This window comes from Danio rerio, chromosome 19, assembly GCF_052040795.2.
Source record: "Danio rerio strain M-AB ecotype USA chromosome 19, GRCz13ab, whole genome shotgun sequence".
Classification (NCBI taxonomy): Eukaryota; Metazoa; Chordata; class Actinopteri; order Cypriniformes; family Danionidae; genus Danio; species Danio rerio.
In genome coordinates this window covers 32500422-32517901 of record NC_141039.2, presented here as the reverse complement: position 1 = coordinate 32517901, position 17480 = coordinate 32500422, and the positions used below count along the sequence as shown (strand labels likewise).

General features: G+C 37.8%; 1 protein-coding gene and 1 long non-coding RNA gene across 2 annotated transcripts; both read left to right on the top strand.

Annotated features, from left to right (window-relative positions):
- Positions 1-3649: 3649 nt before the first annotated feature.
- On the top strand, positions 3650-11664 carry khdrbs1b (KH domain containing, RNA binding, signal transduction associated 1b). Its single transcript, NM_213235.1, is given in 9 exon segments — positions 3650-3898; positions 5279-5400; positions 6430-6546; positions 6769-6915; positions 7230-7366; positions 7466-7664; positions 8319-8389; positions 8626-8684; positions 10397-11664. Coding segments are annotated over 9 exon segments (1059 nt in total). The 5' UTR covers positions 3650-3804; the 3' UTR covers positions 10510-11664.
- LOC147832590 (uncharacterized) lies at positions 10479-15187 on the top strand. Its single transcript, XR_015516921.1, has 3 exons — positions 10479-10592; positions 12638-12703; positions 13058-15187. It is a non-coding gene; the product is annotated as an uncharacterized LOC147832590 (long non-coding RNA).
- Positions 15188-17480: the final 2293 nt, after the last annotated feature.

Genomic DNA, 17480 nt, shown 5'->3' with positions numbered 1-17480 from the left:
AATTATTTGTAGTTGTATTTTATTTTTTCCTTATTATTATTAGTCCAATGTTTTGGTAAGGATGTTGAGTCTTTCACTGTAAAAAAAAATGCAGAGTTTCACGCAATTCCTTCATGTTGTCCAAACACAAATTGATTATGTTACTTAATCATTTTTACAATGATAGTGGATTGGACATAAAACAATTAAGTTGTCCCTCAAGAAACTTAAGAATTGGATTGAACTCATGAATCAGTAAGCAAAAGTCATTTTTGAGTGGTAATATTAGTGGATTGCTTAGATTTTCACTGAGATTCATTTTTGCCCCTGTATCAATTAGTTTCTTAGATCTCTTAAAAAATAGTGCTAATACTGAACTTTTGCATTCAGCAGAGTGCTGTTAGAGCTTCTTGTTTAATATTGGAAATTATTAGTGGCCACTGGAATGTTAAAAATTGTTTTTCACTTTTACTGGAAAGTTTTTCAATCGTGACCACCATGCGAAAGTCACACATTATATTATAATTAAATATAATGAAAACATGTAAACTTATTTTGGAATGTACTTATGCTGACAAAATTGATGCGTCATTTGTCAGCAGAGCAGAAAATATATTGTTAAATATGTTGTTAAACTAGCTTGTGTTAAAAAGAGACGTGTTTGCACTATAGGTCATAGGGTGCTAAGAAAATTTAAAGTTTAAGAGAACAAGATGATGAGATATAATATAAAAATCACCTGTCTATCTTCAAAAGCTATTTAAGAAATTGATCAAATCATCAAAAAATACAGTATTCAACTTCTGAAATAATAAAACAAAACAATACCTGCTCATGACAACTTAATTTTTGTATTTTGTTATGGTATTTTATCACATTTAACAGGCATTGCACAATGTGCATTGTTTGTGCGCAGCGTTCGTGGGGCCCTCCAAGAAACATGGGGCCCTAGGTGACTGCCTAAATTGCCTGTTGGATGGGCCAGTACTGTATGTATATATGTAAACAAAGATAATGAATAACAATCTGAGGTGAAGTGCTTCAAAACCAGTCTGCTATGCTTCAGAAAATTAAACATGACCAGATATGGTATCGGTTGTTGTGAACTATGCAAGAAACGATTGAATCTTGTGTCACGACAAGGAAATCGTGCCAAAATCGTGTGATCTGACCGGGGCTTTATAACTAGGCAATTGAGTGAGCACACTTTCGTTCTGACCAATCAGAATTGTGCAACTGAACTATGCCCGCAATTAAAATAAAAAAAGAAAACAAACAGGAAATCACTGAAAAAGGGGATAATGGCATCTGCTGCTACAGAAGCATTAATAGACAAATTAATATAAAAGAAAAAACAGCATTTGTAATATGGGAATATTTTGGTTTTAAAGTCACAGGCACCAAACAAGAACAGGTCATTTTTAGAGCTGTCGCAGAATTATTGCCACGGTTTACAGATTATTAAGCTGAAGCTTAAATTTATTAAAATCAGCTTGAAGCTTGAATTAAATTGTAAATCAAATCACAATCCCAATATCTGTCAAAAAATAAAGAAATAAAAATCGCAATTAGATATTTTCCTCAAATCGCACAGCCCTATTTTGAAGAATGCTGATAACCTGTAACCATTGACTTCCCTAGCAGCAAAGGTTTCCAACATTTCTCAAAATATTTTCTTTTGCATTCAACAGATGAAATAAACTCATGAAGGTTTTGAACAAGTAAAATGCGAGTAAACGGTGACATAGTTTTCATGTTAGGGTGAACTATGCCTTTAACATTTTAATGAAGCCTTTGGAAAATATTGTAAAGGCAGGAATATGCTTTAGCCAAGCGAAGCTCAAAGGCCAAAGCGGTCAGCAAGCAGGCAGTTCTTTATGAGTCTGAATAGTCTGACATGCAGAAGCTGAGTGTATTAACCTTGAGCGAGGCTGAGGGGAAAGGGGAGCGGAGGAAGGCGCTGCTGGTGCTAAAGGCCTAAGCAGGTGTGACAGTTCTGAAAGCTTTCGCTGGACAAAAAAGGTTTCACGGGCCTCCTAGCAATGCTAAGCCACAGCTGACCTCACAAACAGGGCAGAGAGAAAATGTGTTTACAGTCAGAAGAGAAGAAGAGGAGAAACAAGCTGGCTTTGTGTTTTTATCAAAGAGATGATAAAAATTATATAATAGTATATGGATTCAAAACAGAGCAGTAGATCTAATATACTACACCAGGAGTGTTTTAGAAAAGTATTGAATAAATAGCAAATAAATAAAGCATATTGCATGAATAAGCACAATGGTCCGTGTTTTAAATGTTAATATTTGGCCATGTCAATACTCGTGTTTTTCACCAACTCCTGAATGCAATTCATTTGCCATTTCTATCCAGAAGGGGGCAGCAAACATTATGAAATCCACAGTTTCTTCATAATTTATCACGAACCCCACAACATGCGTATGCAAAGCGTTGTGGGTGTCTCCAAAAAGCCAGACAGCATATTAATTAATTAATATATAGCAGTCTTACATCTGCTGGAAAAACACAAGTTGCTTTTGTATCTCGTACTTACACGGGGAGTCAGAATAAGGCTCCGAGAAATTACATATAGAGTATCATATCATGTATATAATTTATACTCGTACGATGTAAAGCAGGGGTTCTCAAACTCGGTCCTGGAGGTCCGGTGTCCTGCAGAACACACCTGCTTGGATGTTTTTAGAAAGCCTATACGAGCTTGATTAGCTAGCCCAGGTGTGTCTGATTGGGGTTGGAGCAAAAATCTGCAGGACATCGGACCTCAAGGACTAAGATTGAAAACCCCTGATATACTTATATCTATATCTATCTATCTATATATATATATATATATATATATATATATATATATATATATATATATATATATATATATATATATATATATATATATATATATATATATATATATATATATATATATATATATATATGTTGTATGTGTGTGGAAATATACATTCTACAAATATAAATAATTTTAATGAAGAATTGATAGATAAAAATATATAACAAATTAATAAGAAAATAATAATAATATATACATACAAAATAATATACATCATTTTATTTACATTATTTATATTTTTAATTACATCCAAATAATATATGTATATACTCACAATAAATCTGTGATTATTTAGATGATATTTTATATTATTGTTCATATGTATATGGTACATAGATAACAAAAATACAAAGAGACAGTGCTCAGCATAATTGTGTAGACCCCATTTTGAAAATGAATATTTTTATCCAATGTATGTTGCTGCATTTAAACAAAACAGATTTATTAAACAGATATATTGATTAAAATAACATTTAGTCACCAAACATATAGAAATTGAAAGATAATAGAACAAAATTAAATTACAACTATTTATTTATTTTTTCTTATTTATTTGTTGATTTTTCCTCTTTTAAAAATTTGTATTTAAATTTGTAAGATAAGCTCCAGATTTGGCTCCAGTACTGATTAATCTAATGTATATGCACATATATAATATTGTACAGCTTCCTATTAAAATATGAATTTAAAAGATAGAAAGTTTCACATCAAAGTGGGCGGTCCCATACATCGAGTTTCATGACGTAATTTCCGCTCGCTCAAGTCATTTGCGCTCGTCTCGAGCTTTTGTTCATCTGTTTCCAACCGCACGCCGGAGAACAGGAGCCATTGCGTCTCACCACCGCGCACTGTTCAGCAGCATACACTCACCCGTTCCGACATCCAAGCAGGACGTGGATACTGAAGTAGTTTCACTCTTGGACTTTCGGTGTTTAAATCTTCAGCAACTTACAAACTCAACATGGAAAGCGAGAACAAATACCTCCCGCAGCTGCTGGCGGAGCGCGACAGCCTGGACCCGTCCTTCACACACGCCATGAAACTTATATCAGCAGGTAAAGCCGTTGTTTTGTGGAAACGCAGGAGCGGAATGTGAACGTATAACCCACTAACTTTTATGGACGAAGAAAAATCGCAGTTTTGTTTGGAGGGAAGTGAATGGAATCGACTGTAGTCGTTGACGGGACGACCGTTACAAAAGTCTCGTAACAGCGAGCGAGGGGGGTGGTGTGTTTAGCTGGAACCAGGCACGTGCTGCTGTAGCCATTTTCGGTGTGTTGTTAACGCTTTCACGGAGGGTGAAATGTGGGGGTTTTGTATCATTATCCAGTGTGCATGTTCTGAACCCGTGGTGGTGTATAGATTTACCCTCATCACCCCCCGGGCAGCGGTCCCATTTCCGCTCCAGTGATGTGTGATCTGCGTACTGGATGAGCTTTAACCGAAAGCGAACTTTTAAAGTCAAATATCATATTTTGTACACATTTACGGAACCAATTTGTTGTGCGCATCCGTAAATTTGATTCAATTTTAGTTGCAAAAATTGCAGATAAAACATTTTTAAATGAATCATATCAGGATTTCGTTGTTGGTTGTTTGTAACAAGCGCTTTGTGTTCAATAGGTCAACGTGGCGTTCCTTAGTACGCGTCAAGTCCCAGCCTCCATGCGCTGTATTATCGTGTTTGTCTAGACGGAAAGATCTGGAAAGCTTTAGATGAAATCGTCCAAGCCTGAGCGTATGAAATTGAAGACGGGTGAAAGTCTTAACTTTGAGATTTGTCGTAGTAATAAAAACCATGTTCAGGACCATATGTGCCTGCAGTGTGGGAAGTGTTGCATCTGGATTTTTGGTGTAGGAAATGTCTTTTCCTGGCCTCGTTTCACCACATGTCTTATATCAGCCTAGTGGGAGTTTAGCAGTATCTCGTGGTTATTATCAGTTCCATAAGTTACATTTTGAAAAGGCTTGTAGCTGGTCGGTGTTCAGCAGTAAAAGCCCTTTAGTGAAGCTGAGCCAGCTGATTGATGGCGTTTCCTTCCAATGTCTTTGAAGCAAGCACTTTCCTTTACAGGCTGAAGCAAACACTTAAATCTCAGTACATTTGCTATTGAAATGACCTAGAGTTTTGTTTAAGACCCGCGGGTATCTGCTGTGAGGTTATATCAATGAAATATAACTAAAGTTGTGATGCTACTAACTGTTTGTCTATTGAGTGTGATGCTTTTATTAGTGTTTTCAACTTAAAAGGAGGAAGACTAGCCTTTTAAACTGCTTTCTGACCTTCTGTTGAATTATAAATGCGATTCTTTTTGTAAACAGAGCATGTTAACTTGTAAACATAAATTTGCACCAACTCTTGCTTTACATGTTGGCATTGAAGTAATGCATTTTAATGTTCAAATCTGATGCATAATGCTTGTTTTCCCTTTTAGAAATTGAAAAGATTGAGAAGGGGGACACTGAGAAAGATACAGAAAGCTACCTGGACCTCTTTACTATGAAAAACATCAAACTGAAGGAAAGGATTCTCATACCAGTCAAACAGTACCCTAAGGTGAGTGTCAAACGTTTACTTTGACCTCTATATTTTCTTGAATTCTTATGTGCTGCTTCAGAATTTTTGTAACGAAGGAAAGTGCTACACCTAATTGCAAGCAGAGGTCATATGAGGATTCTTGGGAGATATTCAAATAATTTTGTAAGACCGTGTCATACAGTAGATCTTATTTCAGATCACGCATAATTTCATTCTTTAATAGTGAAAATAACTATTTGAGCTAATCAATCTGTTTTCTAATCATGAATTAAGCAACTATATTATTCTCAACTTTTTTATTCTCAATCTGTGAAAGACTTTAAGTCTGTCACAAGGAGTCTTAAGATATTTCCTAAGTGCATGTTTATTTGTGCGTCCCTTGATGGCTTGTCAGCCAGAGGCGATCAGTCAATTCGATTGAGTTCTCTGCTGTTTTACACAGCATGACAGTGTTCTTCTTTGACCTTGTGTGTTTATTTGTTAAGTTTGCCTGCCAGTTTAAGACTAGTTAGAATTAGTTTTTCTCCTCCTAATTCCAGATTCAGTGCGTTCTTTATGCAGATTCCAGATTAATATGTAATTTTTACTTTAGATTATGCTGCATCCAATCAAAAAGTCTTATTTAAAAATGTCTATTTAATTCTTTTGTGTGGACTTAATATTTGAGACAGCAAATTTTGGTAGATCACTACTTTTTTAGGACCTCTGTCAGCTGCAAATATTCATTAGCTGACCCTTAGGATATTACTGTTGTAGCTATGAATTTAAATGTTGAACCTTTTTTTTTTTTTCTCCTGAGTGTGACTTTTCTCCCTTTTTTGTTGTGTTCTCTCAGACCGCCTAATGTTACCCTTCACTTTGGTGTTGAGGGGAGCACGACTCAGGCCTTTGATCTGTTTGCATTCCATTTAATCTTGTCCTGTTCAGGGAGATCAAAACTATTGAGCTCTCAGTCCTTGAAAACAAGTTCAGTCAGGTTAAGTGAAGCACTGTAGGCTTCTTCAAACACTGTGGGTTTAATATTTAATTTCCCATTGCTTTGTGCAGTTTAACTTTGTTGGGAAGATCCTTGGACCGCAGGGGAACACCATCAAGAGACTGCAGGAGGAGACGGGCGCTAAGATCTCCGTGCTGGGAAAAGGATCCATGAGGGACAAGAATAAGGTAAAGTGCTATTGAGGTTATCTTTAAAAGTATGCAAGAACTGCAATATTTCCCGGGGCACCTAAAATTTGCTTTTGAATTTCTAAGATTGCTTTAAACTTGAAATAAAGGATGGTTTTTGGATATTTAATGTCGGTTCTTGTTTTCTTACTCTGTACGAATGAAGGTTAAATAACTATGGGTAAATTGGATTTGCTGAACTTTTTATTTCTGTGTTTTCAGGAGGAAGAGTTGAGGAAAAATGGAGAACCAAAGTATGCACACTTGTCTATGGAGCTTCATGTGTTTATTGAGGTGTTTGCTCCTGTTCCTGATGCATACATGCGCATGGCTCATGCCATGGAGGAGATCAAAAAGTTTTTGTTTCCTGTAAGTACTCTGAAATCGGCTTTGAGTCTAAATGCTGCAGTCCAGAGATCAAATTTTGCTGGGAAATGCTAATGTTGTGTTTTGTCTAAGCGATCTGTTTTTAGTACAGTGATTTATGAATTCCAAATGACCCATTGTTTAAGTATAAACCGCCTGCATTGCTGAACTGTAACTTGCTTTGACTGGTGGCGGATTAATATTTAATCTGATTAATGGGTTGTTTTTGAGTTCACTTCTCTAGCTTAGAGTAACAGACACTCCGTGATTTCCGTGTTTCTTGAGACATGTTAATAAGCTGTGTGCCTTTCTCACAGGACATGATGGATGACATTTGCCAGGAGCAGTTCATGGAGATGAAGTTTCTGAATGGCGGTCAGGAACACGGAGGTAGAGGCCGAGGAGGACCACCCATCAGAGGCCGTGGAGGTCTTCCTCCTCCTGGAGCACCCAGGTAACCCATACACCTATGTAAAATGCATTGCGACTGTTCTAGTTTGAGCTGCTTTAAAAATTTAGAGGAGTAGAGGAATAATAATCTTCATCCCTGCAGGGGTCGTGGTATGCCCCCACGTGGAGGTGGCCGTGGCGGACCCCCTCGTGGTGGAGCTGCAAGGGGAGCTCCTGCAGGCAGAGGTGGACCATCAGCCCAGCTGCCCAGAGGAGCTGCTTCAAACCGTGCCCGTCCACCTGCCCCTGGCGCTCCGCGGATGCCTCCACCCCCTCAGACCCAAGAGTCCTATGATGAATATGTACGTGTTTTATTTAAATAACTATCCTCTGAATTTGCTTTGAAGATATTAGCCCCTTTCACACTGCAATCAAGATAAATTACTTGAATGCATATTTGTGCCATTTACTTAAGCAATTATTTTTTTAAGACACAATCCATTTAGACGCCAGTATGCTGTTGTGAATTTGATCATTGGAAAACACTTTTCCCAATGCTATTTTCTTTATCCACCTATACTATGTCAGTCAGATCTGACCGTTATTGAAACTTCTGAGTGACGGGTTTAGGGAGATAATTGTACTGTAATTAGTGTAGTACACTGCAGCACTGATGAATGATAGAGGCCAGGGTAATGAGCATAAAATGTGGTATAATAGCAAGCCTTTTTATTTCCCCTCACTATAACATTAAAATGCATTAGAGCTTAATATATTAAGATCTGACAAACCTGTATAATTTGTCCTAAGCAGATGTTTTGCATCAGTGCACACATGGAAAGTCCAAAAGAAATTCTCATACCGAACAATTGCCAAACCTGAATTCTTAGTTTTAAAAAGAATTAAAGGCTTGATTTTAACAGTGTAAACCTAAATGTTTGACAGGGGCTTTAAAATGCACTAGAATTTTCAATGTTTGTTCTTCACTGATTGTCTTGCATGTTTTATTTCCTCAGTCTTATGATGAGAGCTACGCAGACACCGGCTATGAATCTTATGACAGTTACTACAGTCAGCCACAAGCAGCGTAAGTTCATTCTACAAATAACACTATTACTGTAAGTTTGGAACTTAGAAAGTCCATGTTTCCTCTAATATCAACTTGGTTTATAATTATTGCGGTTTATGGAGGCTTTTTGGAACCTTCCCAGTGTCTTAAAAGCACTCTGTTGCTGGCTTGCCATGTTATTTAATGGAATTCTAGCCAGTTTTACTTGTGTTAGAGTTTGTACTTGAACAGTGTTTCTGCTTGGCTTTTTCCAGAGAAACTGAATACTATGACTATGGACATGGAGAGACACAGGAGGGGTATGAAAACTATGGTAAGTTTATTCATTATTATTTTAACCTCTGAATTTCTTTGATAATAAGTGAGAAATTAGGTTTTTCAGATCTGATGCAGTGCCAATTAAAGGGGTCATGACATGGAATTTAATTGTTAATGTTCTTTGTTTATTTGGGTTAATGTATCTATTTATTCCTCTAAACAAAAACAAAATCTATGCAAAATGTTGATGTTTTTTTTTTTTTAGGGCTGGGTTTATTGGCAGTAGTTAACTTCATAGCATTGGAAGCCGAATTAATGCTCCTTACCTATTGAGCATGACTACTTTGACAACCGTATCAATATAAAACTAATTTACAGATAAGGCATTATTAAAATCATTTTAATGCAGCTGTTGTCAGATATGTACAGTTGACTGCTTCTGTTTCACTGCAGTCTCTCCATTGTAGCAAGTCTCATTTAAAAAACAATCTGCAGTCAAATGCTCAAAACGTACAATCCTCTGAGATGTGAGACCATTAAAATTAAGCCATCTACTTGTTCCCGATGCTGGTATTTTTCTGAAGTCTTTACAGAGACTCAAATGAGCTGTTTAATCTGGATGTTTTAAAGTAAAGTTTGTTCGTTTGCCCTATTGGTAATCTGATTCAAGCGCGTTATAAATATGGCTTTGTGAACTTGCGTCTGTACATTGTATCCACTATCTGATTTATAATTGTTTTGGTTTGCTTTTTGAACTTTTCTTGTATCTGGTGTTGGCGGGTGTCCTCTTATGCTACAGAATGTCAGTGGGTGGGGCTTTTGAGTAAATGCACAGCTAGTATTTTTTTCCCATACTGATATGCTTCCGGTGAATGTACAATGTGGCTTTTTGAAAAGTTTTATGCGGTTCTTTTTACAGCATTGATGTTGTAATTTAATTTACATATCAGTTAAATAGACTTCAGCATTCATTTAGTTGTGTAAAATGAGATTTTTGCATTGTTTATATGCATGCGTCTGTCAGGATCAGCAGGCGAGCGCAGAAACGCTATTGAAAATGCTGGAGTAAAATCAATGTTCATTTTAAAGACATGGCATGGGAAAATGTAATTTAATGCAGTGGTTCTTGAGCAATCTGAGACCCACTTTATGCTGTATTATCAACAAGACAGTAAAGGTCATTGATTTTTAAAGAAAGCCGATTTAAAACGTGTCTTTTGAAACTGCATACAGTTCACCGGAAGTGCTTAACCCAGGTTGCTGCAAAATTAAAAGTCCTTCTGCATATACCCTATTGTTGTATTTTTGCCTCTGGAGGCAGTTTCTGCCAGTTCGACATTACATAATATCCAAACTATCTGTTTTTGTAGCTTGATTTGAAAACAACAAATGCTTTATTTAGAATGTGGACATTATGAAACTTGCATGATGCTGTAAAGGGACAAAGATCTCTTTGAAAAGATGAAGGAAAAGTGATTCATAACATTCTCATGTTATGACCCCTTTGAGTCTCAACACCTAGTTTGCCCCTGCTAATGGTTTACGCAATGCATTATAGTTATTAAAGTTAAGGTCTTTGAACTAAAATCTTCCTCTATTGAAAGCTAGCAGTATTGCAGTACGAGTAAATGGTAGTTTTCACCATTTGCAAATGAGGCATGGCATGCACATCTAAAGATACAGGTTATGTAATAGGTTTGCTGATTGATTTGAATGGAAGTACTGTACTAGGAACATCTTTGGTTAATTTGTGTTCTGTTTCTGCAGCTCAAGATAACTGGAATGGGACACCACGTACTGCTGCTGCCGCCGGTGGAAAAGCTCCCACTCAGAGACAGACTAAACCTGGGTTCAGGGAACACCCCTATGGACGATACTAAGTCTGACTAGTGGAACGTCACCCAACGCGTCGCCATGACAACTGTCTCCCATGGCAGCTCACGCTTTAAGCTACCCGACAAAAGTAATTGTCTGTTTGTTTTTGGTTTTGTGTTTTGTTTTTTTTTTTACTCCGGACTTTAAAGAAACTCGACAGAACGGCATTTGAATGCCTCAAGAATCGACTTAACCTTTAGAAGGGATTAGAGTTTAAACATGGCTGTTTTTTGGTTTGATTTGTTTTTTGTTTTTGCCAATATCTTCCTCTGCTCATACCTACCCTTGCTTTTTTGCATTTGTCGATGGTAAACGTTTGTTCCACAGATTGGAAAAAGTATTTAGCTCAAAGGTAAAGTCTAACAACTGTACAGCCACTTTTTGTGTCTCAGGACGCTTCTTTAATTTGTGTTACCTTAAAAACTCTGCTGAGGTGCAGTTGCAGATTCCCATGTAGGCTACATTTCAAAATTCTGTTTAATATTAGCGTATCAAAACAACCCTAAACTAAATGTCTGTTTTGTAATAAGGAATATAAATTAATCTTGTCAAAATGTCTTTTAATGGTATTTCCAACAGCCATTGAGTATTCATTTGTTTTAAATAAATAGTCTTAAAAGCTGTTAATGTAGATTTTAGGCCTCAATAATTTTCCATGTATGTTTAGAGTTTTGAAATATAGCCCAGTTAGACGCTGTTGAGATGGAATGTCCTCAAATCCTTAATTTGTTAAAATAATCTTACTCTTCAAAACTGTTCTTTAGAATAATCCATGTTTGGCTACGTAATGTTTAAAAGAGCAAAAAAAAAAGGCAACAGTCAGATTATCATGGATAATAATCACCATGCTATGTAAACTGCATGCACAAACTGCTTTAAAAAAACAAAACGAAGGATTTGGACAACAATCTCCACAAGGGTCATCACTTTCTAATGTAAAGGGATACTGCAGCTAAAACCGACTCCATTGTACATAATTTTAAAAAGGAAAAAACCAACCACATCAAACTGTACTTTACTGCCATTTAGTACTTGTATCCTCTCCATAAAATGCAGAATGACATATGTGTAAGCTTGCCTAAATAGGTAACTAAATCTGTCCAAAACATGTTTTGCAGCAGTTGTCAATAAAGCCTAGATTGTTTTTTATGAAACTTTAACCTGGTTTATTTTTCTTTGTCTTCATAAAATCTGAAATGGCCTTTTAAATAACTCCTAACCTTCAGTTTCTTCCTCTTCAAAACCCAATTTTAAATTTAAAACAATGCATGTAGTCTGAAGACGTAAACCACACTAAAGGAGTCTGTTTAAAGTGTTTGATTTGACGATTAAAAGCACACCTTTAATGTCTCTCTCTCTTTTTATACTTAAAAAGGACCCTAGAGGTAAGACCTGTGCTCTTTAAAATAACCTGGATAGCTTCCTAATGTCTATAGAGAGAACTAAAGCATTCGATGCTTGGGTATGTATTAAACTTTTCTTGAATGACATTTTATTTTTGATCTCACTCAGAATATGGGAAATGTATTACAGCCTGAAATAATTTGAATTTAAAAGTTAAGCTTGCAGGGGCCATATTTGTCAAGTCTGATGCAAAGACACGTTGGCTGCTTTTAGGACAGGAGAGGACTGTAAAACTTAAGTGCAGCATTGTAAAGGTAACCCTAACCTTAAATTTGTGAGTAGTGCTACATTCATGTACTTAAAACTGTTTGGTAACAGCGTGCAATGATTTAAAAGATTCAGTCGTGTAAAATATATAAAAGTAAAGTGGTTAAAAAAAAGATCAGACAAACACGCAGTAATAGATTTTGCTTATAATATTTGTGTACTAACATTCTAGAGCAGAATTGTAATGCAACTCATGCTAAAAGTGCTCAATGTTAAATCTAGATCCATTTTATGTAATGCTGCTCCTGTTTTTTTTCTTTTGCGATTTGTTTAACATGTATTTAAAACAACAGCGACATCAAAAAGAAAATCAACAACCACAAAATATCCTATTTAAAAGTTACCTGGGAAAGCTTGAGTTGCATGACTCAAACTTGGCAGATTGCATGAGCTTCCACAATACAAATTAGTTCATCATGTCCATGTTTGGTTGTTTGCTCACAGCTTTCTCTCTTCCCTCAGGTTGTGATGCCCGGCAATTCCTGGAATCAGAAAGAGATTAAACAAGAATGTCAGACCTCTCCTCAGGTCAGTTATTCTTTTCACAGTATCTGCAAGACCATGTTTATCCATTTAAGATAGAGTTATGTTACTTTTAATTGTTTTTCTCTGTAGTTTTTAGTTTTGATGACTCAAACCTTTCCAAATCTGCATGTTCTGCAAGAAGCGTTAAATAACATTTAACAGAGCTGCATTGTCCTAATGGGGCTTGTTTCCGGTTTCCACTGTAGGCTCAGCTCAGTAATTACTTGTAGCTCCAGTGGCCTAATGTAATGAATGAACTCATCATGGATGATGATTCAGATGTTTGTTTCTGACTTGTGTGCGTGCGCGCTTCTCACTCTTGCTTGTTTTGCTGATTGAACTTCAATTTTCCTACAGGAAAAGACAGGTGTTTGTTGGCAGAGTAAGAGCAATCTTACCCTTTTTAAGCACCTGCAGTCATTATGGAACATGGACTGTCCTCGTGGAGAGCTTCTGAATGGGCTGGAATTGCAGAAGTCGATGGTCCTGTCAGCTAAAGTACGAACCAACAGCTTCTTAATGGGTTAAAGCAGAAGCCTTGAGCTCCTGGTGCTATGGCTAGTCATTACGCAAGGTCATTTCTCTGTGCTGAAAAGTTTCTCTGTGCTGTTCTCCTCATCAAGTGCTTTCTAAGCACACTTAACTTTAAATGTTCATCTTTTAAATTGTCCTCTCCTGCTCATATTGGCCAAGAAATCATTTTAACAAGCTCGAAAAATTCTGTCTGGGCTCTCCAGACATCTACCTCAGACAATACTCCAGTGCTTTTATTCTGCAAGACAAGCATGTCTTCCCCGTTTCCTCGCTCGGAGGATCGTACATGCTAATTTAGAGCTGTCCAGCCCCTATCTCCTAGCACAGACTTTGTCCTTTAATTGCCATGGTAATTTTCGTCTTGCTCTTGTGTAGATCTCTATGAATGGGTTTATGCTGCCGGTGCTGGTATGAATCACAATTGTATCTTCTGTCAAAAGCAAAAATCTCCAGGGCTTCACAGAATAATTGTTGATCTAAATCAAACTAACATTTTTTTACCTTCTGGATAAAGGTCCGTTCCGCTAATTGAGAGCTTTCCATAAATTCTCCTTTGTTTTCTAATCCTCGCTGTGCGGAGTCTGCTTTTGGCATTGTGCATGGCATTTGTGAATGTGTGTTGCTGTCTCTGTATATCGCTGTAGCTCCCTTTTTTTTCCTCAGCATGTAGGATTCAAGGCTGTCATTTTGACCAATTACCGCCAATGACAGTGTGTCCGTCCCCCCAAGGAGCCGCTACTGGTAGCTGACTGGCTAACAGGACTAATGTCTTATTGCGTTAGAGACAAATCAGTCCTCGGCATGAATTTTAATAAGCATCAAGCACAGCTCAAGTGCCATCAAACAATTGGAAGTGCGTGCGTGTGGGTTGGAGGTTGACCAATGTGCATACAGGCTTCATGATAAATAATAATGAAGATATATTTCCACTACACATACAAGGCTGTTAAGGAATTAGGGAAGTCTCATGAATGAAGCCTATCGTATGCGCCTAATGGGTCTTTGCTTGAGTAGTCATGTCATCAGACAGCCATTGCCTACAGCTGCTGGGGAAATGCCTCTGGGGTAATGTGCAAGGCATGTGTGTGGTGGCCTGAAAGTGGGGATTGTGGCTTGGCAGCTCTTTTCTCTAAACACGCATTGTGCATGCTGAAAACAGGAAGCGTGGCTTTATGAATGCAAATGGAACGCTCTCACTGCTGTCTGTCTGTCTTCCTTCTTCTTGCATGGCTATTTTTCTAGTTTTGCACCTAACCAGTATATGCTCTCCAGGGAATCAGGGGTTTGAGTGCACGGGGAGGAGTTGTGACTGTTTCTGGCTCACGTCCTAGAGAGCCATGGCTGCTGGCCACCTCCTTCAGTGTGAAATGCTGGTAATAACTAAAGCCTCCTAAAGGTCTCTCTGTCAATGTGATGCGATGAAAATGAATTGAATCCATCCATGTGGAGTCTGGCTTGAGTAATCCGAAGCCCTCCAGGACAAAGAGTTGGACACCTTCACTTTGGCTGTCGCTTGAGAAGCATTCCATTGCATGATTTCCAACATCCACATAAAAGCAGAAGCACCTAACACAATGTCGGAAAACCATGGGAATTGTTTGGGATTAGTGATGAAAAACAAGTGCCAGGAGTCTGTATTCTTTTTGTTTTCCTAAAGAGATTGGTGAGCCTGTATTTGCAATGCAGCTAAACTGGATTTGAGTTTATTGAAGTGCCTGTCTTTCAGCATAGCTGTTGGCCTTATCTCAGTAGGAGCAAATTAAAGCCTTTGGGGTCAGAGAAGCTTTTCAGTGACTTAGGGTAACAAACACTTTTTTTCCATTTTAAAAGTCATTCAAGCTTGTTTGAAAGTTGGCGCATCCTACAGATTATTACATACGACTACAAAGAGAAAAGTGAATAACTTCAGATGTTTTTACCTGCTATGTCAAAATAAAAAAAAATTGATTTCAAGCAGTGGCTTGTGTGTCTCTTTTAAAGCTGATGTGGGTGTTGGACAGTAAAGCCAAGTCATCATTTATGACTAAAAGGAAAACATTGTCCATTTGTAGTTTCCTGTATGAAAAATGTTTGGGTGACATTTAAAACATTGCTGTAAGAGTTGATTCTCCAAAGTGCATTACATTCTCAGTGTACTTAACTAACATCTTTATCAGAGGATTAAGTAATTTGTCAAGGTATTTTGCTCTAAAATGTTTCTGTTTAGGTTTTAATGGCTCTCTAGGCTATTTTTGTATTTAAAGCTCTAAGCGTAAGGGTTAAAGCAATAGAATTTAACCTTGTCCCATGTAATTTAGCTTCAGCCCCTGTAAACCACCCAAACAGACTAACTAAGGTCTTCGAGAGGATTGCATAAATTACAGGCAAATACAATTTGCTGGACCGCAAAGTTGTATCTGAATCCTCTGAATTTCCTTATTCAAGATTTCAAGTTTAAATACTTTAATATAGATCAAATTAATGAGTTAGAAGTACTGAACAAATATGAACGGCAGTCTTCTTGTCATTGTTTTTATTTTTCACCTGTCATTTTTTTCACATGCTTGATTTGAAGCACAAGTACTGATGCATTGAACCCACATTCTTGCTTTCCAGCCAGTGGGAAATTGAGCTAATGAAACGAATTGGGATGTGACAATTTCACCCAGAATTTTGGTACAATACAGCAAAGTATGAAAACCCTATTTTTTTCACCGAATCCTTCTATATAATATGTGATCTGAATGCAATATGTGGTTTTTAATGACTCTTGACCACATGATACATACAATAAGAGAGCAGTCTGATCAAATGCATTTTTTTTAACCATCTCTGGAAGTGGTTAAGAGCACTTTTACATCTGTATTTGGAATCATCCACATGTTGATTGGAGTGAGGGATATGTCTTAATATGAGTTATAATTGGGACCTTGGGGAAAGCCTAGACCTAGGAGTGGTATTGAAGAAATGAACATAAATGATTAAATACTTAAGCTCTATGGTCAGCGTCACTTGCATGTTGATTACTACAGAAATATTTGGGTTGTACCTCTTAAAAAGTTAGCAAAATTTCATTTTCACACGATGTCCATTGGGCGGCTGTTGTATGGGTTCACCATAGACTCCCGTTGTAAGTTCAATAATGTGCACAGTCCGTGTGGTTCCTGTGCTGAGCATATTCTGAAACCGAGCATATATAAGATAGCTGCATCACGCAGCCCTCATGAATAATTAAAAGAACCCCATTTACTCTTGAATACTTTTAATGTGCAATGAGGATATGCTTTCACAGGCCGGGCACTTAGAAAACTATGTTTAGATCAAACCTTGATGTAAGCAGGGTCTGCTGAACGATTGTGGTGTGTTTAATGGAATGTGTATTTAATGCGACTGCACTCAGGTATCTGATTCAACAGATGAGAATCAATGAGACCTGCAGGGCGCTACGCAGCTTGAAGGGAAGTGGGCGCCAGTCTGGCCTTTGGGCTGTTCTAAACAAGCATTAAGTTCTGGGGGAAGTATCATGTCTTCCTGCTGATGAAGACAGTGTTGCAGAACATTTGCAATGAGTCTTTATGTATTTATAGACCAGCAATTACTTCCATCCTTGTGTTTTCAGAGCATAGTTTGGCAAAGTTAAATGACTAAAAAGGAAACCGTTCTCACATTGACCTACAACCCACGCCAACGGTACAAATCCGCCTTCTATCATCCTTCCTCTTCACTGGTCTGCTGCCAATATGTTCGCTCGAAGTGAGACTGAAATGGCAGCAAAGCCTCAGGAGCGTTTTCATGTGGAAAGTTATTGCAGTTGATGTAGTTTATGCTTTTTATCGTTAGTGTTTCCAAGTGAATCCGCCTCCTCAAGCTAACCCCGGATTCACCTTTTAAAGATCGCTCCTTGTTGGGAATGTAGTTTAAACCCAACAGTCTGTCACAGGTCACCGCTACGGTCTGCATTGACACGTCCGCACACGCTGCTGCTCTTCTTCCCTGTTCACATGGAAACCCTGGGCCTCATTAGCACACGCACTTGACTCAAGACCCCTGTCTGTGCTACCACAGGAGCGATTCCCTCGGAAGCAATTTAGGGCTCGATATAAATCAATTTTTATGTTAAATAGTTGCCTTGAAAAGAGGTGTGGGGGTGGGGAAGTGTGTGCTTTACCGAGCCGTAGGCTTCCCACACGTCCCTTGTGCTTTAGTCACAACGCTGACCACCGCAGGCTGTCTCTGCCTTCCCCTATACTCGCTCTCTACAGGTCTT